The following is a 24,521-nucleotide window of genomic DNA, read 5'->3' as shown; positions in this document are numbered from 1 at the left end:
TAAACAAATAAAGTAAAATAAAATAAAATGGTGCAAGAGCTTTGGAAAAGCAGTCTGGCAGTTCCTCAACATGTTAAAAAAAACTAGTTACCATATGACCCAGCAATTCCACAAACAGGAATACATACCCAAGAGAAATGAACATATGTCCACACAGAAATCTGTACATGCATATTCACAATAGCATTATTCTAATAGCCAAAAAGTGGAAACAACCCAAATGTCCATCAACTGGTGAATAAAGAAAATATGGTATATTCATACAATAGAATATAACTCAGCAATAAAAATAAAGTACTGTCCTAGCCGGTTTAATTCAGTGCGTCAGCCTGCAGACTGAAGGGTTGAGGGTTCAATTTCAGTCAAGGGCAAGTACCTTGATTGCAGGCTTGATGATCCCCGGGGCATGTGTGGGAGGCAACCAATCAATGTGTCTTTCTTTCTGTGTCTCCCCATCCCTTTCACTCTCTCTTAAAAAAAAGAAAAAGAAAATCAATGCGAAAAATATCCTTGGGTACAGAATAAAACAAAAAACAACAAAAAAAATGAAGTACTGCCCTAACCAGTTTGGCTCAGTCAATAGAGCATCGGCCTGCAGATTGAAGGGTCCCAGGTTCGATTCTGGTCAAGAGCATGTACCTTGGTTGCGGGCACATCCCCAGTGGGGAGTGTGCAGGAGGCAGCTGATCGATGTTTCTCTCTCATCGATGTTTCCAACTCTCTATCCCTCTCCCTTCCTCTCTGTAAAAAATCAATAAAATATATTTTTTAAAAAATAAAATGAAGTACTGACACATGTGATAGCATGGATGAACTTTGAAAACATGCTAAATTAAAGAAGCCAGTCACAATGGACACACAGTATATTATTCCATTTATATAAAAATTCCAGAACAGATAAATCTAGAGATAGAAAATAGATTAATGGTTGTTCATGGCTGGGACAATGAGGGGGGTTGGAAGGTGTCAGCTAAGGGATGTGGGGTTTCTTTTGGAGATGATAAAAATGTCCTAAAGTTGATTGTGGTGTTGGTTGTACAACTCACTGAATATATTACACTAGAGGCCCGATGCATGAAATATGTGAATGTGCGGGGGTAGGCCCTCAGCCCAGCTTGTACCCTCTCCAATCTGGGACCCCTCGGACATCCCTCTCACAATCCAGGACTGCTGGCTCCCAACCACTAGCCTGCCTGCCTGCCTGCCTGATTGCCCCTAACCGCTTCTGCCTGCCAGACCGATCACCCCCTAACCACTCCCCTGCCAGCCTGATCGATACCTAACTGCTTCCCTGCTGGCCCAATCGCCCCCAACTGCCCTCCCCTGCCAGCCTGGTCACCCCCAACTGCCCTCCCCTGCAGACCTGGTTGACCCCAGTTGCCCTCCCCTGCTGGCCTGGTCACCCCTAACTGCCCTCCCCTGCTGACCTAATCACCCACAACTGCCCTCCCCTGCTGGCCATCTTGTGGTGGCCATCTAGTGACCACATGGGGGTGGCCATCTTGTGCAAGGGTGTGATGGTCAATTTGCATATTACCTCTTTATTACATAGGATACTAATGGATTGTACATTTTAAATGGGTGAATTGTCGGGTATGTGAATTATAACTCAACAAAGCTGTTAAAAAATTGGGAAGTGAAATTCCTGTCCCTGGGGGTGGTTATGATGTTGCTAAGGCTTCAGGAAAATACCTACTTGAGAAGATTCTTCTTGGAAATCCTGCAAAGAAAAACTGACTCAGAACCCCAGTACTTAAGGTTGATTACTGCATCATAGAAGTTTAGCCATGGATATTTTGCAGCCCTTTTATAGATTTCTCTTGGATCTTTAAAAACAAAAGTTCCATTTCCCACTTCCCCAAGAATTCATATGAATGATCCACAATGAAAGCCTCTCAATTTTGCTGTCCCAGGAAGGACAACAGATACTTTGATCTATGTCTAGAGAGAATCTTTGGCATATTCAAATTCCAAGTGTAAACCAATAAATTCCTTCTTAACCACGCAGATGTCAAATTTTTAATAAGCACATCCAGCAAATCCCTTGAAAGAAGTAGTCAAGGATCCTACAGAGATAACTTACTGGAATGAACAAAGGAACACATTTTATAGTAAAGTGTAAACATGTTACATTGCTCCAGGAGAAATAAGACAGAGACTGCTAGCTGCCCTCCAAAATCCACCTCACCCTCTCTCCTTGAGCTCATAGCAAGATATTTCCCAGCTCCCTGTAGTGAGGTATGGCTATGCGAGTGAGTTCTGGGCAGTAGGAAAGGAGTGGAAGTGGTATCTGCCTCTTCGCTGGCCCGGAGACCCTCTTGGGCGTGCTCCTCCACACTCCTCCTTTCCTGTGCTGACTGGTTGCAGGTGTAGGATGAGACACGAGGCTAGCCTCTGACTGACAGAACAAAGGGAAGTCCCTTGGCCATCCATCTGAATACCTTGCCCTGTGAATAAGAAGAAAACCTCGACTGTGTAAACCTCCAATTACACGTTAGGGTCTACTTGAGCCGATTAGTCTATAACTAATACATTAATTGTTTTTAATGTTTTTAATCCTTACCCAAGGACATTTTTGCCATTGATTTTTAGAGAGAGTTGAAGGGAGGAATGAGTGGGGAAAGAGAAAGAGAGAAACATCGATGTAAGAGAGAGAGACATTGATTGGCTGCCTCCTGCATGTGTACCAACTAGGACTGGGGATCAAACTTGAAACCAAGGTCCATGCCCTTGACTGGGAATCGAACCTGAGACCCTTTGGTCCTCGGGTCAATGCGCTAACCACTGAGCAAAACAGGCCAGGGCACTAATACATTAATTTTAAAAATGACATCAAAGGAGCTCAATTTATGGCATGTGAATCTCAAATATAAGAAACAATTTTGGATTTCATAGGATTCCAGCAGGAAGATCAATGAGCTCCCCCCCACACTAGAACCATTCGTAGTTTGATATTATAACTATTTTACAATTTTCCCCCTTGATTTCCAATTTCCTGCATAGAAAATGGTGGGATTATAGTTGATTTCAATCTTCATTGTATTTTAAAGCATGTTCTAAATTTTCTATAATAATCACACCCCTCTAATCGCAACTAAAATATTAAAAATACAACAGAGTCCAAGAAAAGATAAATAGATCAGCGAAACAGAACAGATTTCCTCTATGGAGAAAAATTTAATTATTTTGCTACTTCCCACAAATGACAAAAACAAATTCCAAACGAGTTATAAACCCAAACTTGGAAACAAAACCTTAAAACTTTAGCTGGCTCCGTTAATATTTATCCAGTGCCTAGAACAATGTCTGGCCTCTAGTAGATGCTGAAGTAAACATCTATTGAATGGGTAACTGAAAGAGTAAGGTAATAACTTCATTATGTCAGTGAAGGAAAGAATTCCTTAAACAAGGACCCAGAAGTACAAACCATAAGCTAAAAGAGGATAACCTGACTATATCAAAGTTAAACATTTGGTAGCAAAGTGATTATAAACCAAATTTTAAAATGACAAAATGAGGCAGCATGTTAAAGTTTTAATAGTCAGAATATATAAAAAGCTCTTTGCCCTTCACATTTTACCTCCAGTACAGTAGAGAGAGGAACATAATATCCTGTCCAAGATTGTAGGCATTAGCTAGAGTCTGACCATCTGGTTTTGAATCCTGGCTCCACTACTTCCGAGCTGTGTGACTTAAAGCATATTACTTAACCTTTCTGGGCCTCTGTTTCCATATCTGTAAAAAGATGAAGTTTTCAATAAATAGTGTTATAAAAATTGTGAGGATAAAATGAATTAATACATTAGTATTAATAGTTGGCACACAGAAATCACTGAGATATTATTATGAATAATCTGCTTTACTTTCCTTCATATTGCTAGCAAAAAAATGTATTATTTATTCATTTGTCTTCTCTAACTAGAACAGCATTGTCCATTGTATTCTCAGCACCTAAAATATGTTCTGACATATAAAAGGTCCTCACTAGATATTTGCTGGATGAATGAGAAATCAATGTAAAAATCAATTAGAAGAAAACAAAAGACTGACAGAAGAATGTGCTGAGAATACGAATAAGCAACTCACAAAAGAGGAAGCCCTAACAGCCAATAAACTTACAAACAGATGCTCAACCTCACCAGCAGTAAGGAAAAGGAAACAATCTCAGATTCTACCTTTTATCCACTGACTTGCCAAACATTTTGAAGTCTAATACTATTGAGAAAATGTGAGTAAAGGGAACATTCATATACTGCTGGTGAAATGTAAATTGATGTAACCACTTTGGAGAACAATCTGGCATTGCCACCATCACCATCATCACTGTCATCAGCCCAGCAGCTAACATTTAACACACTTACTATTGTCAGGCACTGTTCTAAGCACCTTATAGACAACAATCTTGTAAAATGTCACAACTTTGTGGGGTAAGTCTTTTTATTATTATTATTATTATTATTATTATTATTATTATTATTTCCATTTTATAGAGGAGGAAACTGAAATGTAGAGAGATTAGGTAACTTATAGAAGTCACATGGCTAATAATGGCACAGCCAGGATGTGAATCCAGCCAGCCTGGTTTCCAAATCCATGTAATTGCTACACTATACTCCTGTTTATGTATTTCTATTGGCTGAACATTGTTTTAGGTATTTATTGGCAATTTTTAGGTCTTCTCTTGTAAACTGTTTAGGATCTTCGAAGACTTTTTATTAGCCTATTTTTTATTAACTTGCAGCAGATCTTTAGCCTAGCCCTGGCCAGTGTAGTTCAGTTGGTTGGATGTCATCCCATGCACCAAAGGGTTGCTGATTAGATTCCCTGTCAGGGCACATGCCCAGATTGTGGGCACGATCCCCGGTGGGGGGCTGGGGAGGGTGTGCAGGAGGCAGCCAATCGATATTGTGCTCTCACACTGATGCTTCTCTCCCTTCCCTCTCTCTCTAAAAATAAACTATTGTTTAAAAAAGATTTAAAGCAGCAGAGGTAACTCAAAGGTACACCACAGAAAAAAATTCACACACATACAGCTGTGGGGATTTGGCGAAGGCACAATTTCTCCCATGTACCGGCTATAAGCCTGTCCTCATGTTGGGTCAAGGGCACCCATCTTACACAAGTTGATCATGTAGTCACCCAATTCAATAATGGATTCTACTTGCAGTTCAGGTTCTTAAAGAAATTATGAGTGAGTTTGTTTCTTCACTGGCTCATCTTTGCAATTCCAGTAATGACTTCTTCCACTTTCTTCTCCCCAACGTAATGCACAACCCAGAGTAAGAAGCAAAGCTGCCAGCTGCCAGCATCTGGCTTTAGTGCAGCCTGACCTAAAGTAAGATTTCAACTGTTTCGTAGGTTGGGTAGCTTCATCCCTTTCTCAGCATGTCCCTTCTCCTTCTGGGATTGATATAGAAAACATCTGTCAGAGTATCTTCGAAGCCACATCATCTCTGGTCAAAGCAGAAAGTCCTAGAGAAGCCCTTGGAAGGCTCACAGCTCAAAGATGCCCTAAAGTTTATGGCCAGTGAGGGGTGGAACCTGATAATGACCTTTATCATTATAAAGATCAACAAGGAGGCAGGTGCAGCTACTGAGGCTGAAGCCTTGGGCAGAGGTCATGCCAACAACTTCAATATTTACATGGATGTCAGGAGCAGAGGGTGGCTGCCTCAGGGCAGCGACTGAACCAGAAGCCCTTGATTCAATGCAGGCCTGGCTGGAGTAGAACCTGGATGACTCCATTGGCCGGCTTCTGAGCTATACTTTAACTAATCCCCTGAGCTGTTTGATCTAGACAACCTGCAAAGACAGGTCTTCACTGAGCTGTTTCCAAGTTTTCAATTCTTTCCACTCTTACCATAATCTAAATACGGGGAATGTTATATCTCATTAGACTTCTCCTTCCATGATTATTACATTACCAACAAACACATCCGATGCACCCTAAAAGCCCAATTCTAATGAGTTAATGTTAAATCATAATAAAATTTTATCAAGACTCATTGGCCAGAAACTAATCTAGTGTGAAGTTTAGTTTGTGAAGACCTGTCTTTGCAGATTGTCCAAGATCAAAAGAAAGGAGGACATATTTTAAATGCCAGAGATTTGTTACGAATCTTTAAAATCATTATATTTAATTGAAAGACTAAATACGAATTGCTCAGCTATTTAACAAACAAATTTCTTAAAGGCTTACTTATTTGCCTCTTCAGTAAAACTGCTTCCTAAATATGAAATGATGAACAAAACAATTAGAAAAATCAATTAAAAAATAAAAGCTTGAAGGAATTGGCAGAGTATATCCTTCATGATAGTCCAAATTAGTAAAAAATTACCCTATTTCCTACAGCCTTTAATCACTCATGCTCACAAATGTTTTTCTAAATTCCTTGCATATCTAATTTTCATTTCATCGATTGGGAGGCAACCAATCGATGTGTCTCTTTCACCACTCCCTCCCTCCCTCCTCCTCCCTCTTTTGTATATCCCAATGCTAATCATGGACCTAGTCAATTCTTTCATTAAAGGAATGTCCCATATTTAAATTAAAATCCTTGTAGTTACAGAATGTACCAAAAAACAAAAAATGCTCCCCCGCCCCCTGAAAAAATCTTGTGAAGGATTAAGGGGCAAGCTATGAATGGTATGGAAGGAAAAATGCCATCTCAGGCAGTTAAATATTTGAGGAGGAACAGTGAGGTTGCGATAGCAATAAGATAATGGTCAGTTCCTAACTCAGAACAGATCCACAGCATATGCAGGCTAAGGGATTCCAGGGACAGATGGCTCAGAAGTAGAGAATAACAAAAATAGAGAAAACAGGGTAGTGCAATTGAGAAGGGCTGAGAGATAAGACTGTAACATGTGACCAAGAACAAAGGTCAGAAGATAGAAAACAGGATTTCAATGGGCAAAGTAAAGGGTCACAGGCAAAGGTGAGGCTGTGCAGAGGGCACTTCTCAATGGCAATCTCAAAGGCGAACCTGGAGTTCTCCAAAATAAAAGGATATGACCCACCAAATCCAGAAGGGAGTTAAAGGTTATCGCCTACTTTGGGATGGTAAAGAGAAAAGGACAGAAACATACCAGAACTCAGAGAAATGGGCTGATGATGTCTACAAGGGATAGCTTAAAGTTGGGACAAGCCAAGAGAGAAGGCAGGACTGGGATCTCTCTTGCCAACATTTATCTTTTCCCTCTTACCCCTGGGCTGTAATAGCAGAAAATTAATCCAAGAAGATCAATGGGGCATGATGGGCACCTGAGGCACAAGGTGTATGGTCCACCCATGGGCTTATGTACTGACTGTTCAACTCAGTTTCTTCCCAGACTCTGTTATCCCTGAGGATAGGGATCGGGCCAGGACAAAGTATGTACTTATTAAATCATAAGACTTTGAGAGACAAACTCTTCAATTCACTAATGAAGACATGTATAAAGAGAGGTTAGGTGACTATGCTAAAATCAAAGTGAAGGTTAGTGGCAGACGTTCCTGCCTCCAGCCTTACTACTCATTTCAACATATCACACTGACTCCCTAAAACTTGTTAGTTGGAAAAGATTTTAAAATATTAAGAAATAGGCCCTGGCCAGTTGTGCTCAGTGGTTAGAGCGTCCAACCTCAGATCGAAGGTCTTGGGTTCAATTCCCAGTCAAGGACACATACTTTGGTTGCAGGTTCAATCCCCGGCCGCAATCAGGGTGCATGCGGGAGGCAACCAATGGGTGTCTCTCTCCCATGTCTTTCTCTCTCCCCTTCCCCTCTCTCTCTCTCTCTTCCTCTTTCCCTTCTCCTTCCACTCTCTAAAACTCAATGGAAAAAATCCTGGGGTGAGGATTAAAAATAAATAAAATATTAAGAAATATTCTGAAATTTAAAAAAATATTCTGGAGAAGTGATATACATTCAAGGATATTAATTTCAGCACTGTTTTATTAGCACAAAGGATTGGAAGCAACCTCATGATGTATTAACAGGGGCAGATTAAAAATAATGGTACAACTATTCAACAATATGACATGCAGCTTTAAAAAATGAGATCTGTCTATATGGTTCGATATATAGATAATGACTTCCAATATACACTGTTAAGTGAAAAACTGAAGAGCAGCAATGGAACATCGAATGCACGTGCAAGCACAACTGTGCATGCACACATAACCCTGGGTATGTAGAGAACACCACCAGAAGACAAGCCAAAAACTGGCAAGAGTAGCTGCTTATAGGAGGGGAACTCAGTGGTGAGAGAATGAGACTTACTTTATACTGGATACCCTTTTGTGCCTTTTGAATTTTGTACCATATGCTCATACTACCTATTCAAAAATAATTTAAAAATTAAGGTGTTGATAAAGCCAAAGCTAATATACAGATGTAATATTATTTAGCATACAGGTCAGACTGTGAGTAGTAGAGTCCCAAAATAATAGCAACATCTGACACAGGAGCTCAATTTTAATTGTTTCATGGAAAAGTCTCAGCTTCCCTCACGGGGGATTCTGCAAAAAGAAGATGAGCCAGGCTCTCTCTACCTTGCTCTTGGCCATCCCGAGGATGTTGCTGGGCTCAGTGGGTCCACAGTGACTTCCCACTGCATGCATACTCTAGCCCAGTGGTTCTCAACCTTCCTAATGCCGCGACCCTTTAATACAGTTCCTCATGTTGTGGTGACCCCCAACCATAAAATTATTTTCGTTGCTACTTCATAACCATAATGTTGCTACTGTTATGAATTGTAATGTAAATATTTGAAATGCAGGATGTATTTAGGCGACCCCTGTGAAAGGGTCGTTTGAACCCCAAAGGGGTTGTGACCCACAGGTTGAGAACCGCTGCTCTAGCCAATGGGAGAGAGGAGAAAAACACTCCATGTTCCAGGGAAAAACGGGGTTATTTTGGAGAAGGGTCCCAACAATAGCTGCCTAACCAAATGATGATACTCTCTATAGAGTCACAGATGGACTGGCGAGCAACTTCACATGATCAGAAGAGGGCTTTGAAATGCCTTGGGAAATTGTTCAAGGTGTACAGAATGACAAACAGGAACTTCTAAGACAATAGGAATGGTATATCTGCAATTTTGTAAATATGTGAAAAGGAAAATGTACATATGAGTAGACCATGGCATTGTCTTTTTTCCTTGAGGATACAGTCTAACACTCTACATTAAAAATGATGTGATTCTGCAAAAAGATTAAAAAAAAAAAACTTCAGTTGGGAAAACAAAACAAAATTCATTCCCTGGTTCTTTCTTCATTTTCCATAAAATGTTAATAAATTCCCAGAGGGTAGTGAAACACAAGTATTACTCCTACCCCACCCCATCATGAAAAAAAGAGAGAGAGCCCTAACCGGTTTGGCTCAGTGGATAGAGCATCGGCCTGTGGACTGAAAGGTCCCAGGTTCGATTCCGGTCAAGGGCATGTACCTTGGTTGTGGGCACATCCCCAGTGAGGGGTGGGTGTACAGGGGGAAGCTGATGGATGTTTCTCTCTCATCGATGTTTCTAACTCTCTATCCCTCTCCCTTCCTCTCTGTAAAAAATCAATAAAACATTTTTTTAAAAAGAGAGAGAGAGAGAGAGAGAGAGAAGAAACTATGGGAAATTATCATATTAAATGAATCACCACCTTTATCTCGGAAAGTACTACATGAATTTGAACACTGAGTGAACACAGCTGTGGGAATAAAGGAGCCCATATTTCCCTGATGTTTGTGTATGAAGCCAGTAACAGAGCCAAATGTGCTAATAAAACAGAAACTCTAAAATTAAATCCCGAGTCAGGAAGGGACCCCCAATGGGTGCCCTGCATTTTCTTCTGCAGCTAGGAGAGCATGATAGGCCACTAACTTATAGGGATTCAAAAGCACTCAACAATACTGTAATAACTATGTATGGTACTAGCTGTGTACTTAAAATATTGGGGGGAATCACTTTGTAAATTATATAATTGTCTAACCACCATGGTGTACACCTGAAACTAATATAAAATAATACTGAATGTCAACTGTAATTGAAAAATAAAATTTAAAAAAGAAAAGCATTACCCTCCCACCTCGAGTGCTAAACAGGCTGGGCATGAGAGCTGGGTACCTGCTTGCTGCACAGGTTTCCTCTAGAAGCGCTGTCACCCAGAGATGCTCAATACCACATTCCCCCGCCCACTTGCTTCTTACAGGAAACTGACACTGTAGAGGCCTACATGATTGCAGTGCTGGGGGAAGGGACACCAGGAAAACGATGCTGATATGTATGAGGCTACACTTGGGCAGCTACTGAACCTGATCCAAAAAGGAGATGAGACACCCGGGAAAGAAAAAGAAAAGAGATCTCACTGCAGATTGTATTGATGCTATAATTAAAAGCAGTCCTTTAGGAGACCCGAAGAGACACTTAAAACGGTTCTCTAATCAAACTGCAATATTTTTTAAAACAAGTATATACAAAGTAGGAAGCGCAAACCAGGAGTTCATAAAATTAGCTATTATTTTCATTTATTCATTTATTTTAAATTCATTGACATTACGGTACCCATTACATTGATGAATTTTGCTTCAGAAGCACTTAAGTTGGCAATCTAGGACTTATATGGAGATAACCTTGAAACATTATCAAACAAATTACTCTATTTTACTTATTTATGGTCTATGAGACCATGTAGTTTATTACAACAGCAAGTTTTTATGGTCAGTGAAAGGCCCATGATCTAAGTTTTAATCTGAGATGTGGTCTGCATAAATTATTTAAACTTGAATAAGCCTCAGTCTCCCCATCCATTATAATCCTATATAATAAAAAGCTAATATGCAAATTGTCCCCTCGTCTGGGTGTGGCCTAAGTGGCCTTGTTGTACCACATGATAATCCCCTCCCTCCACCTTCCCACCCTCTACCACAGCTGACTGGACCATGCCTTGCTGTCCAGAAACCAATGAGATCCTTTCTGCAGAATGTGAACCAAGGAACAGTCTTCAAGGAATCAGTAGCTAACAGAAGAAGGCTAGAGAGATAGGTAGACCCTGAATTTGCAAACTGCTGGTCCCAATTCTAGTCTAATACAGCTCTACCATACTTTATTTTGAGGTAAACTGCTTATAAAACACTCTTGCCCTGGTTGGTGTGACTCAGTGGTTCAAGAGTAGGCCCGAGCACCAAAGGGTCTAGGGTTCGATTCTTGGTCAAGGACATACATGTACCTGGGTCTCTCTCACATCAATGTTTCTCTCTTCTCCCCTTTCTTCCTCTCTCTCTCTGAAAATCAATGGAGAAAAAAATCCTCGAGTGAGGATTAACCCCCCAAAATATAAAAAATAAATAAAATAAAACCTTCTTTAATTTGAGTCCATTTGTAGATGATGTTACACACACACACGTTAAATAACAGTCACAAAAAACTCTCTTGCCCACTTACCAGCCATGTGACCCTAGACAAATCACTTATCTCTATGAGGCACAGATTTTTTTGCAGTAAGACAATGATCTGCCTTAGAAGATGACTGGGGAGATGGGGGCAGGGGGATGTGACTGGTGGAAAGGTGCCACGTAAAGGATAGATTCAGTAAAGGCGAGAGGGCCTTGGGTTATAATGACCATGGAAGTTTTCATAAAAGAAAGGACAGTGGAGCTGGACCCTGAATTTGGAAAAGAGGTGGAGAAGAATTTCTCACAGCCAATCTCAACAACGCACAGAAGTAACAACGTACTGTGCAGGGAATCACTTCAACTTTGTTTGTTTGTTTGTTTGTTTTTGAGAAAAGGGCAGTGGAGCTAGACCTTGAATTTTGGACAATTAAGAGACTGCTCTCAGAGGGAGAGAGGACTTCCCAGAACACTGCAGAAGAGATGGCCCACAGGGGGCAGTAATACATTCCCTTTGGTGGACGATGATGTCTGACATTGAATTTGAAGTTGTTTTCTGCCTATGCTATAATCAAACCTTCCCTCTCATTTACAAAACCATCAGTAAATGATATGCACAAGCAAGTGGCTTATATTAGTAATTCTTGGAGTGGGGTAGGAATGAAAGAGAGCTAAGTGTATTTAGACAGGGTAATGTCTAAGGAGAAATACTAAAAGGGCCCAAAACATGGAGCTAGTGATGGGAGAGCTGGCAGTAGCATGGATGTGCCAGAGGACCAAGAAAACCTCAGTCCCCATGTATGACTCTAAGCCATTTTGTTTACTTATTAAGGAAAACAGCGATCCTAGAAGGTAAAAGGTTGTGGAAACCCTTGGGTTATAGAAAGAGAGAAAAATCCTAGATACTTCTAGACTAAACACAAATCAAAACAAAGAAAAAGAATAAGGTTTCCTATATAAGAGAAGCAGATTGGCAGAGAAACAACATCTGTGACACTAAAGGCTAGAAGATAATAGAACAATGTTTATGGAGATTGAAGGAAAATTATTATTACAGAACTAGAGGCCCAGTGCATGAAAATTCGTGCACTTGGGGAGGTCCCTCAGCCCGGCCTGCACCCTCTCACAACCCAGGACCCCTCGGGTAGGGTCCCTAGGCCTGGCCTGAGATCAGGGCCTATCGGGGGCTTCCCCTCCCCCGATGCAGGCAGCTGGCCCCACCCCTGCAGCTGCCACTGCTTGCCATCTGTGCGGTGCTGCACCCCCCCTCCACTACCACTGGTGGCCGCCCTCTGCAGGCAACAGGCTGGGGTGCGATAGCTTGGCTGGCCTGGGCCTCCCTCTTTTTTTGCTGGGGGGCAGGGCCAGCCATAAGGGGGCCATCTGCCTACCTGATCACCCCTAACTGCTAGCCTGCCTACCTGATCACTCCTAACCACTTGATTGCCTACCTGATCACCCCTAACCACTTGATTGCCTACCTGATCACCCCTAACCACTTGATTGCCTACCTGATCACCCCTAACCACTCTGCCTTCCTGCCTCCCCTAATGGCTAGCCTGCCTACCTGATGGCCCCTAACTGCTGGTCTGCCTACCTGGTCACCCTTAACCACTGGTCTGCCTACCTGATCACCCCTAACCACTGGTCTGCCTACCTGATCATCCCTGCCTGCCTGCCTGATTGCCCCTAACTGCTTGCTCAGGGGGCAGGGCCAGCCCAGCGAGGGGCCGTCTGCCTACCTGATCTCCCCTAACTACTTTCCTGCCTACCTGATCACCCCTAACTGCTGGTCTGCCTACCTGATCACCCCTAACCACACTGCCTGCCTGCCTGACTGCCCCTAACTGCTTGCTTGGGGGCGGGGCCAGCCCACAAGGGGCCGTGGTGGTCTGGTCTCTGGTCGTTTTGGTAGGGATGCCTCTGGCCTTTTATTATATAGGATTACACCATGTAATTCATGAGAGCAAAAGAAAGGCATCTTCAAACATACAAGAATTCAGAAAATAAATCATCTGTACATTCTAACAAAAAAATGAGAAAAAGTCCTCAAAAAAAGAGGGTGTGGTTTACAAAGAATAGAGGTAAGCAATAAAAATAGTGAAGCTGCCCTGGCCTGTTTGGCTCAATGGATAGTGCAACCCTCAGCTTGCGGACTGAAGGGTCCCAGATTCGATTCTGGTCAGGGCACGTACCTTGGTTGCAGGCTCCTCCCCAGCCCCAGCCCTGGTCGGGGCTCGTGCAGGAGGCAACCAATCGATGTGTTTCTCTCACATCAATGTTTCTCTCTGCCTTTCCCCTCTCTTCCATTCTCTCTAAAAAGCAATGGAAAAAACATCCTTGGGTGAAGATTAAAACAAAAAACAGTAAAGCTGTCAGGAAAAGTGTAAGATGTTTTGATACTATGGATGTGACTATAACTGTTATGAAAAAAGCTTTCACGAATATAAGGGCAAAAACAAAAGAAGCCACATGGAATTAAAATTCCAGATTATTTCAACAAAACCTAGGAAAAGTAAAGAAGGGAAAGTCAAAACATTCTACACATTTTTTTCTTATTCAGTTAAATATTTTGGAGAATAGTTAATTTTTTACATTCCTAGAGAAATACAGATAAGTCATGCCTGTTCAAAATTTAAAGATAATTCCCTGAAGAACAAAAGTAGGCTATAGAGCTTCTAAATCACCAAAGGAAAAAAAAGAATGAAAATCTGACATATTCTGCAAAAGACAAGAAAAGAATAAAGAAGTATTCTGAGTACCACAAAAGCTTACAAAATTCAAAGGTAGGATATGACGTGAGCTGTCCAATATGCGAGCCACTGCCCACACTGGGTTATTTAAATTAATTATAATTAAATGAAACTAAAAATTCAGCTTAGTGACCTGAAATTTGTGGCTAGTGACCTCTGCTTTAGATATTTCCATCAACATAGAAAGTTCTACCAGAGAACACTACTAGTCAATGAAAAATACAAGGTAACAAAAGAGTATATGTAAAATATGATCCTATTTATGTTAACTACACACTTTATATGTGTATTAAAATATGAGTTGATTAAACTGTAAATAGTGGTAATAAGATACCAGGGGCTTTCACTATACACTTTATTGTTTGAAATTTTTTTGAAATGTTTTTATTGATTAAGATATTATATATGTGTCCTTATCCCCACACTACCCCCCCATCCCTCCCACTCATGCCCTCACCCACCCTGTTGTCTGTGTCCATTGGTTAGGTCTATATGCTAGCATATAAGTCCTATTGTTTGAATTTTTAATGAGCATATTTTACTCTTATAATGAGTAAAGGCCATTAACATATTTCAGATGGAATAACAACATACCAATCAACCAACCTCTTTCTTGAACTTACTACAGAATTTGGCTCCAATCTCTGAGATAACCAGTGACTCCTTTATTTATATATATATATATATATATATATATATATATATATATATATATATATATATTGCGTATACTTGTGTTAATGAACAATTTCAAGACGGCACAGTACGCATTCTATACTTAGAAAGCTTCTATAGCTTAGCCAAGCTCTGGGAAGGATTTGTTCTGGGCTCAAAGGTGGTATCACCACTTCACATGCAAGTCTGAGCAGCCATTTGATAACTTCAAACTGTATCGTGCTTGACTTGGGAAGGTTCCTTGTACAAAGGCTGTTAACACACCTTTCCATTTAGATTTATAGAACTGATCACAGATCAAGTTCAGAAAGGGCAGCTTTAAATTATCTCTTAAATTTTCCATCATAAAGAGAAAAACAGAAAAAATGATTGAGAGTTGCAGTTATTTTTTAAATCGTCACCCAAGGAGTGAGGATATTTTTGCCAGATTTTTAGAGTGGAAGGGGAGAGAGAGAGGAAGAAGACAGAGAGAAAGAGGAGAGATAGGTCGATCTGAGAGAGACACATCACAGTGATTGATTGGCTCTAGCAAGCGCCCACAGAGTGGGGGGAGAGGGCCTGCACCGGTTGGAACCTACCACCCTCTGGTGTGCAGGCTGACATTCTAACCACTGACCCCTGCGGGCCAGGGTGCAGTTATTTTTGCATTGTCCCATTGATTTCACAGTTGACAAAGGAGAAGGGTCCCACAACCAATCTCAACAGAGAAAGTCAGAAATAACAAAATACTGCACAGAAAATAAGTTCTTTTTTCTTTTTCTAAATTAGGGGTGAAAGAAGAGAGATTATATTCTTTGTTAAAAGAATTCCAAAGTTTTAATGTTTGCCAAATACCACATCTTTAATTTTTCTAAGGCGAAAAAAAAACATTTGAAAGGTATGGGAATAGCCCTCAAATATTAAAAAATCTTTTATATATCCCGGGGAATAATTTAGTCATTTATCTTCCAACAAAGGCATATTCATATGTGCTTATTTTGTTTCCTATATAAATATTCTTGGCACGTGCTCCTGTTCTACCATCGTGAATATTGAGGGAGAAGCTCTGTGCATGGAAAGAAGATGAAAAACATCAATGTGTTGGAAATGTACATTCTGAAAGTCAGTATTGGTAAAGCAAGAAGAGAGTTTTGGTTTTGTTGCCAACTTAAATGCTAATTTTTATTTGGGGCCGACTGTGTGACCCTGTCCCAACACTGGGCAATAAGTATGTTTAATGTGGGATGGTAGGCTGAGTAAGAGATAATGACCATGGCCCAATGTATTTGACAAATGGAGAAAATGCGTATCAATGGTGCAAGGACAAGAAGATAGCTGAAGTTAATTTTTACCTATAGAAAGTCCTTGCTAAGGAAGTAACAGTATTTTAAACAAGATTACCTTAGAGCTTTTAATTTGCTTTAAAGTTTTCAAGTTCCCTCATGACCTTTACAAAGACCTACTTACTTCCCCTAGTTGTAAATTATTTGTTAAAGCAAGTTACTTAAAGAATCTTTCTAGGTACCCTTCCTTCTGTTAGTCTAGTTGTAATTGTTGCATATTATTTGAAAATAAAAAAACTACACATTTTCAGCTATAGAGAGTCTATTTAAAATGAACAATCCCTCCCCTTCCCCATGATTTTTAGAATTTTGTGGAATTTTTATAGTGATATGCCACTTTTGTACTTGGATGGGCCAAAAAATTAAACAAAGAACACATTTTCCATGAAAAGTAAGATATAAAAAAAGTGAGATGCAAGTATAATACACAAGCCATTGCTTTTAATTGAACATAAATATTTCATTCTTGAACTTTCACCATTACCCACAAAATGAAATAATCTTTTTAGTTCATAAAGAAAATCCTATGAAAATGAAAGGAAAAGCACATACAGTAATATGTATATTGGGAACAAAATCTAATGTGATAATTTCCTTTTTATCTGACACTCTAGTTTTAACTTAATATGTCTGAAACAACTAGTAAATACATTATATTCAATTGTGGGGGTAAATTAATCGTTTCAGGCCACAAGAGTACTAATTAGTAAATTACCACTTTGTGTACTGACCTATACCTAGAGGTAAAAAAAAAATCTCTTTATTTGTCATTCAATTTACATTGGTGGAGAATAAAGAAGCCAAGAATAGAAAAAGAGAGTCTCAAATTTTTACATTTACAAACGTGAGCTACTTTAAAAAAAAATCTAAGTTTCTATTGAGCCATATCATCAATGCACAAGCCAAAAAAAAACCAACAAAAAACCACATAATTACTCCCCCAAATTTGGCAAATATTATCTAACTTTAAATTTTAAAAAACAGCCCAACAAGCACAGCAACTTGGATTTTTATTAATCTCCTTATAATCTTAATAAACTATAAACCCATGAAATCAATCTCTACCACTAGGAGCTACGTTATCTGCTCTGGGTTAAAACATTTCAGTCCACTGGGTGTTCCTAAATTCTGAGTAAGCATGCTAACATATATTTAATGTGCTAATGTACAAAACTAAAAACTGAAGAGGGCATGGAGATGACTTCGGGTGCTAACTTGGGAACTTCACGGAGCCTACAGCAAGGCTGCTAGGGACAGGCCCCAATCAACAGGCACAGAGATGAATAATTCTTTGTACTGTGGATATTTTTGACTGTTGTAATAAGCAAAGAAGTATTAGCCAAACTTTCAAAGAACAAGAACAATAAGCAGAATTACAGGGGAGAAGGAAAAGTCCTAGGCTTACTCCAGAAAGATAATGGACAGGTGCTGAAGTTTTGGGGTAATCTACCACATTGCATCTGGGCCCATTTCTGGCCATTTCAAAAACATGTCTACACTTAGACAGCTATCATAGGCAAATTTCTATCACTGTGTAAACAAAACTCAGTCTCAGATTTCTGTAGAATTTCCTTTCCTCTCTTTTAAAAAAGCATTCTAGACTTGAATTATAGCATACTAGTAGGGTACTTGCAGCTGCCACTGAAGTATTCACTGCAAATATAATAAGAAAAGCAACTCGCAAATGGGATTTACAGCTAGTCAGCTTTTCTTTTTGATCTCTTTTAATATTTCATAACACATTAAAGCTCAGTGAAAGTTCCTATCTTAAATAAATCTTCAAGCAGACGTTAAATAGAATGCAAATGCTTTACACTTAAATCACCGATCATTTAAAGAATCCTCTGCATGAACTGAATAAATAAGCCATCTGTGACTAAGGGCTCCCTTATCATGGTTTTAAGCTGACCCACTTCTTCATCAGTCACCACAGTTTCCAAAATCTTACTTATCAGGGGCAGCATGAAGTGTTCTGTGCCTGCGCATAGTTAGAATCCAACGGGGAAAGGCTGGTCACTGCAAACACCACCTTTAAGGACGCCAGTCTTTATTTAAAATGACCCCCCGCCGCTGAAAAGAGAACTTCAATACCACCCTTAACCGGAAGCAATCTTTTCTCCGACGGAGAGCAAATCCAGTCCGCGGGCGAGAAAAGGGACCCTGTGAAAAGGCAGGCGAAACCCGACCAGGTGTGAAAACGCACTGTGTGTTTGGCCTTGAGGATCGAAAGCTGTCGCTACAAGCTGGGTCTGGTGAGGGCTGCGGGACCTGACCCCAAGGCCGACATGCAATCAGGGGGTAGCCCTGCTCTGGAGAGCTAAGCAGACAGGGTCTGCGGACGCGCTCGGCGCGGCAACCCTGCGCGTCGCCAGGGGCGCCCAGGCCGGGACCCCAGGGGCGCCCCCTGCCCGGCGGGGCGCGAGGCGAGAGGCGCAGGGGAAACACAACTTTCTGCAGCCCCCGCCGGGGAGCGGGGGCAAATCTGCACCACTCGCTGGCCAGCAGCTCAGCTCCTCTTTCATTTCTGGCGGTGGCGGCAGCTGGAGGCGGGGTGGGAGGGTCTGGAGGACTTCGGGAGAGGATACGGAACCGACAGAGAAGGACGACTCCCCCCACCAACCGGACCACCATAACGGGAAGGGGGCCGCGCCTCCCTCGGTCCCATCGAGACACACACGGGGCGGGCCGGCGGCGGGAATGCGCGAGGGCCGGTGGGCCGCGTGGCAGGTGACAGCGGCGCCGCCGGTCGCCGGTCCCCCGCACCGGGCCCCGGCCTCCCCGCCCACCACGGGGCCTCGCTGCCACGGCGCAGCCGGCCGCGCGACCCGCCCTCACCACGGTCTGGGGCCGGGCGCACCCACGCGGGGACCCCCGCCCCCTCGGAGCGGCGGAGGGCGCCGCCCGCGCCCCAAGACCCGCGTCCGAGCGGAGCCCGAGGCTCCCGCGCTCCTACCCTCTGGCGTGCTCGGTCTCCTCCTCATTGTCCCCGTCTATGCCGCAAGTGTCCTGGTCGTCCAGCTCCAGGCTCTGCTGGCTGGCTGCAGACTCGCTGTCCTCCGCCATCGCGGCGGCGCGGGCTGCGGAGGCGGCGCCAGGGGCCGCGAGCGCGGGGGCCAGCGCGGCGGCCGCGGCGGCGCGAGCAGCTCCCTCTAGTGCCGCCCGCCGTCCGCTCAGAGCCCGAGCCCCGGCGCGCGCCCGCCCCGCCCCGCCCCGCCCCGCCCGGCCCGCCCACCGCGCGCAGCTCCGCGCCGACACCCGGCAGGGGGCGGAGAGGGCGGGCGTGGGGGAGACCCGCGGGCTGTGGGATGTGAACTGGAGGCGGGCCGCCAGGGGCGAGCCCTGGAACCCAAGCCAGTCCCGCGACTCAGCCCCGCGTCGGTCTTTGAATGCCGCAGCCTGCAGATGTCAAATCCTGCGGGTCTTCATTTTTGGATCACAGGCCACGCGATGTTACATCGCTACATGTTGGCGAGCGCTTTGAACCACGGCAGAGATTTCTGACTCAGGAGCAGGCGTGCCAAGAGATTTCCAGAAGCCTTCCCCGCACCACCCACCATGTACACTTTTAAAAAATTCCATATATCTATACCTAATTTCCAATACAGTAGCAAATCAATGTCAAAACAGGGCTTCCAGCCTTTCCACCTGTTCCAATCTGGCTCGAAGCCCTTAAACTCTTGACAGAAAAACTCTGGAGCGGCCCCTGTTTTCGCTGGACGCAGACAGTTGGCTCAGACCACAGCAACCCCGTTGGGGGGAAATGGAGATGTTGTCCACGATGATAGGGAGTTATGTAGGGGATTGGGCAGTTTCATGCAGACCACTGGGGCTTCCCCAAGTGAAGGTCATGACCTAGACCTCCAAGCAAAAGTCGGTGGCTTTTAGGTTAAAACAATCTCTTCCCGTAAACGGAGGAGGGAAAACAGGTGCTCCATGGATTGCCACATAAGAGGCGAATGAAGTTCAGATTCCTATTTGTTGTTGCCATCTGTACACAGCAGCGCTTCCTTTGCTTTCCTGTGCTGAGTGGTGTTCAAGGTCTCGCCAGGCCACAGAATGTTTTACAGAGGCAATGGAAAGATAATCATCAGAAACGACTCAATGAGGGGAATAAGACTTTTAAAAACCACCTGACATTTTTTTGCAGAAGGTATTAGGAACATTTTGTGACATTTCCCCCCCCCCCACCCCCACCCCCTCAAGGGAGGCTATGCCCTTAAAATGCAACGCAATAGAAGTAGCTAAAGACAAAAATTACAGAGCGATTTCAAAGTCCATCAGCCTTTTATGACTGACTGATGTTAAGCCAGCTGAGGTTCTGAACATAAGAAGTGCAAAATTGGGCCAAAACCTGAAGGAATACAATACTGCTTTTCACAATTGCAACTATTTCTGAGGTAGAAAGTTACATGTGGCCTCTGGCTTCAGACTTTAGGATAAAGGCAAATGTAGATCACTGAATTTCCTGCAGCTTATTCCTGTAAACATGAAGAGTTGGGTTAACAGTAACCTGGTTGAGTAAGCAATAGGGTGCTGACCGAGTCTATTAGATCAGTCACTATAGCCTACCTGAAGGGGTCTCTAAAAGATACCTAAAATGCAACCCTGGCTGGTGTGGCTCAGTTGGTTGGGCATTGTCCTGTGCACCCAAAGGTTGCCCATTCGATTTCTGGTCAGGGAACATGCCTGGGTTTCAGGCTCAATTCGCAGTAGGAGAGTGCGGGAGGTAGTAGATTGGTGTTTTGCTTACATCAATACTTTTCTTTCTCTCTTTCTCTCCCTCTCTCTCTAAATATCAATAAAAATATTTTTAAAATAAAAGATTTCTAATACAAAGCAAAGGAAGCATAGCAGATATATATTTATTTGAATTTTAAAAATACTTTGACTAAGAATCTCTCAAAATCAATAAGAAATATAATCTCAGAGAAATAAAATGAGAGCATCAAAAACCAATTAAACACTAGAAAACAACAAGAGAGGACATCTGTTCCTTGGAATGGAAAAGAATTGGCCCAGATGTCTGTTCAATACTGGATTAAGGAATTATATATATACACACATATATATATATATATATATATATATATATCGATATCCTATCTAATAAAAGAGAAACATGGTAATTGGCGTACGACCGCTACCCTTCCCATTGGCTAATCAGGGCGATATGCAAATTAACTGTCAGCCAAGATGGCGGCGGGCAGCCAGGCAGCTTGAAACTAAGATGAGGCTTGCTTGCTTTAGTGACGGAGGACTCCAACGTTCCCCGCCTGCCGCTGCAGGCCTCTGAGCTGGCAGTCTGAAACATTGTAACAAATATAGAAGATAAACAAAACCCCAGAAACCAGCTTTCAGTGAGCCGGGATCTCAGAGCTGGAGTTGATACAGTGTCTCGATTATAGAACCCAGCAGAGGCCTCAGAGCTGGAGTCAGAGCTAAAGCTGGCCCAGAATAAAAAAAAAAGAAAAAAAGGAGCGTTTGGGAGCTTCCGTCTCCCGCCAGCCTGAAAACAGCCCTCAGCTCCTCACCCAGACTGGCCAGGCACCCCAGTGGGGACCCCCACCCTGAAGGGGGTGTGACCAGCTGCAAACAGCCATCATCCCCTCACCCAGGCTGGCCAGGCACCCCAGTGGGGACCCCCACCCCGAAGGGTGTGTGACCAGCTGCGAACAGCCATCATCCCCTCACCCAGGCTGGCCAGGCACCCCAGTGGGGACCCCCACCCTGATCCAGGACACCCTTCAGGGCAAACCAGCCAGCCCCACCCATGCACCAGGCCTCTATCCTATATAGTAAAAGTGTAATATGCCTCCCAGCACCGGGATCAGCGTGACAAGGGGCAGCGCCCAAACCCCCTGATCGCTCTGTGGCTCTGTGCATGACAGGGGGTGGTGCCCCAACTCCCCAATCGGCCCTGCTCTGAGCCCGACCAGGGGCTGCACCTAGGGATTGGGCCTGCCCTCTGCCACCCGGGAGCAGGCTTAAGCCAGCAGGTCGTTAACTCCCGAGAGGTCCCAGAAGGCGAGAGGGCACAGGCCAGGCTGAGGGACCCCCCTTCCCCGCCGAGTACACAAATTTTGTGCACCGGGCCTCTAGTAGATAGATAGATAGATAGATAGATATAGATATCAATACTAATAAAAGAGATACCCTTTTCATTGGCTAATCAGGGCTATATGCAAATTAACTGCCAACTAAGACTGGCAGTTAACTGCCAACAAGATGGTGGCTAATTTGCATATGTAGGCACAATGCAGGGAGGTGAAAGGGAAAGCAGGAAGAAGCCTCCTGCCACTGACAGTGATCAGAAACCCAGGGGGGAGCTAAGAGCCTTTGCCCTGCCCCCCAGCCATGATCAGAGAATCAGGCGCCTTTGCCGCTCTGGCCAGTGATAGCAGGAAGTAGGGGTGGAGGCAGCGATGGGAGCTGGACACGGTCGAAGCTGGCAGTCCCAGGAGCTAGGGGTCCCTTGCCTGGGCCTAAAGCAAAGCCCACGATTGCGGGGCCGCTGCAGCTGCAGGTCCCCGCTGCCCGGGCCGGATGCCTCAGCCAGAGGTGTTAGGCCTGGGAAGGGGCGGAGCCTACAACCGCGGGGAGCTGGGGGTCCCCTGCCCAGGCCTGACACCTCTGCCGGAAGCCTCAGGCCTGGTCAAGGGGCCGATCTGGTGATTGGTGATCAGAGGGTGATGAGGGTCAACTCCTCTGGCCAGAGGCATCAGGCCTGGGTCGGGGGTGGAGCCGGGGATTGGGGGGATATGATGGTCCCCTTGCCCAGGCCTGAAGCCTGGGTCAGAGGCGTCAGGCTTGGGCGGGGGGTGGAGCAAGCGATCAGAGGGAGATGGGGGTCCCCTGCCCAGGCATGATTCCTGGGCCAGAGGCCTCAGGCCTGGGCGAGGGCCAGAGCCAGTGACCGGGGGGAGGTAGGGGTCCCCTGTTTAAGCCTGACACCTCTGGCAGAGGCGTCAGGCCTGGGCAAGGGGCCGATCAGGCGATCGGAGGGTGATGGGGGTCTACGCCTCTGGCCGAGGCATCAGGCCTGGGCAAGGGGCAGAGCCAGCAATCGGAGGAGTCTGGGGGTCCCCTGCCCAGGCCTGATGCCTGGGCCAGAGGCATCAGGCCTGGGCTGGGGGCAGAACCAGTGATGGGGGGAAATGAGGGTCCCCTGCCCAGGCCTGACGCCTCTGACAGAGGCGTCAGGCCTGGGCAAGGGGCCAATCCTGCGATTGGAGGGTGATGGGGGTCAACACCTGAGGGCTCCCAGTATGTGAGAGGGGGCAGGCTGGGCTGAGGGACACTCTCCCCCACACACACACCCAGTGCACGAATTTCGTGCACTGGGCCCCTAGTTTATATATATGAAAGTCAAGCAACCAAAATGACTAGAACAACTAGAACAACCCTTTGCTATGACGCCCACTGTGGCTGGCCAACCAGACCAATCAGGAGTGGGGCTGGCCAGCCAACTTCCTGCGGCCCCTCCCACTGGCTGGCCAACCTCCAGCATCCCATCCCCCCCTGCCAGCCAGCCCTGATCAGCCCCAATCGGAGCAAGCTGGTCGGACCCAACCCATGCACAAATTCATTCACCAGGCCTCTAGTATAATATACTGGTAAATGTTTGTCATTATTAATAGTTTGAAGGAGGACAAAGTTTTCAGATGACCTGGAGATGACCCTAAATCTTACTGTCATGTATAAAAACTCACTATGCTTCTAAAGTATTTGCTTCTTTCCCTGGTTTACTTCCAAAGTTTGGGGGATTGGAACCAAGTGGCATCTTCCAGACTCTCAGATCCAAGATTTATTTAGGGAAAGAGAGTACGGTAGAGCAGCTATCAGTGAGCTAAAAGAGGCCCTTGGGAATTTCTTATCTGCTTGGCTCATCTGCTGTTACAGATATAGGACCATAGTTGTATAATTGATCTGGTTTTATTTAGACTACTAAAGGCCCGGTGCATGAAATTCATGCATGGGCGGGGGGGAGGGAGGGTTGTCCCTCAGCCCAGCCTGCACCCTCTCCAATCTGGGACCCCCTGAGGGATGTCCGACTGCCCGCTTAGGCCCGAACCCACTGGGCCCACCAGGCAGTCAGACAGCCCTCTCACAATCCAGGACTACTGGCTCCCAACCACTCTCCTGCCTGCCTGCCTGATTGCCCCTAACCGCTTCTGCCTGCCAGCCTGATCACACCTAACCACTCCCCTGCCAGACTGATCGATGCCTAACTGCTTCCCTGCCAGCCTGATTGCCCCTAACTACCCTCCCCTGCTGGCCTGGTCACCCCCAACTACCCTCCCATGCAGGCCTGGGTACCCCCCAACTGTCCTCCCTTGTAGGCCTGGTCCCTCCCAACTGCCCTCCCCTGCTGGCCTGATCACCCACAACTGCCCTCCCCTGCCGGCCATC

The 24,521-nt window shown here is 44.5% G+C and overlaps 2 protein-coding genes across 10 annotated transcripts in view; one reads left to right on the top strand and one right to left on the bottom strand.

Annotated features, from left to right (window-relative positions):
* NMT2 (N-myristoyltransferase 2) overlaps positions 1-19,290 on the bottom strand; it is an 80,330-nt gene extending 61,040 nt beyond the window's left edge. For 2 of the 6 annotated variants that reach the window (XM_059659685.1, XM_059659718.1), the window contains exon 1: positions 19,066-19,289. In XM_059659685.1, coding sequence (XP_059515668.1) covers positions 19,066-19,175 — 110 coding nt within the window. In that variant the 5' untranslated portion in view covers positions 19,176-19,289. Of the gene's footprint in view, positions 1-3,580; positions 3,648-19,065 lie in introns of those variants that run through there. The other 4 variants (XM_059659729.1, XM_059659705.1, XM_059659695.1 and 1 more) reach the window with 4 other exon arrangements.
* Positions 1-24,521, top strand: part of MSANTD7 (Myb/SANT DNA binding domain containing 7) — a 501,345-nt gene that overhangs the window by 328,971 nt on the left and 147,853 nt on the right. The window lies entirely within an intron of this gene.

Source organism: Myotis daubentonii, chromosome 1, assembly GCF_963259705.1.
Source record: "Myotis daubentonii chromosome 1, mMyoDau2.1, whole genome shotgun sequence".
Taxonomy (NCBI): Eukaryota; Metazoa; Chordata; class Mammalia; order Chiroptera; family Vespertilionidae; genus Myotis; species Myotis daubentonii.
The sequence above is the reverse complement of the archived record's forward strand: the minus strand, read 5'-3'. Positions and strand labels throughout refer to the sequence as shown.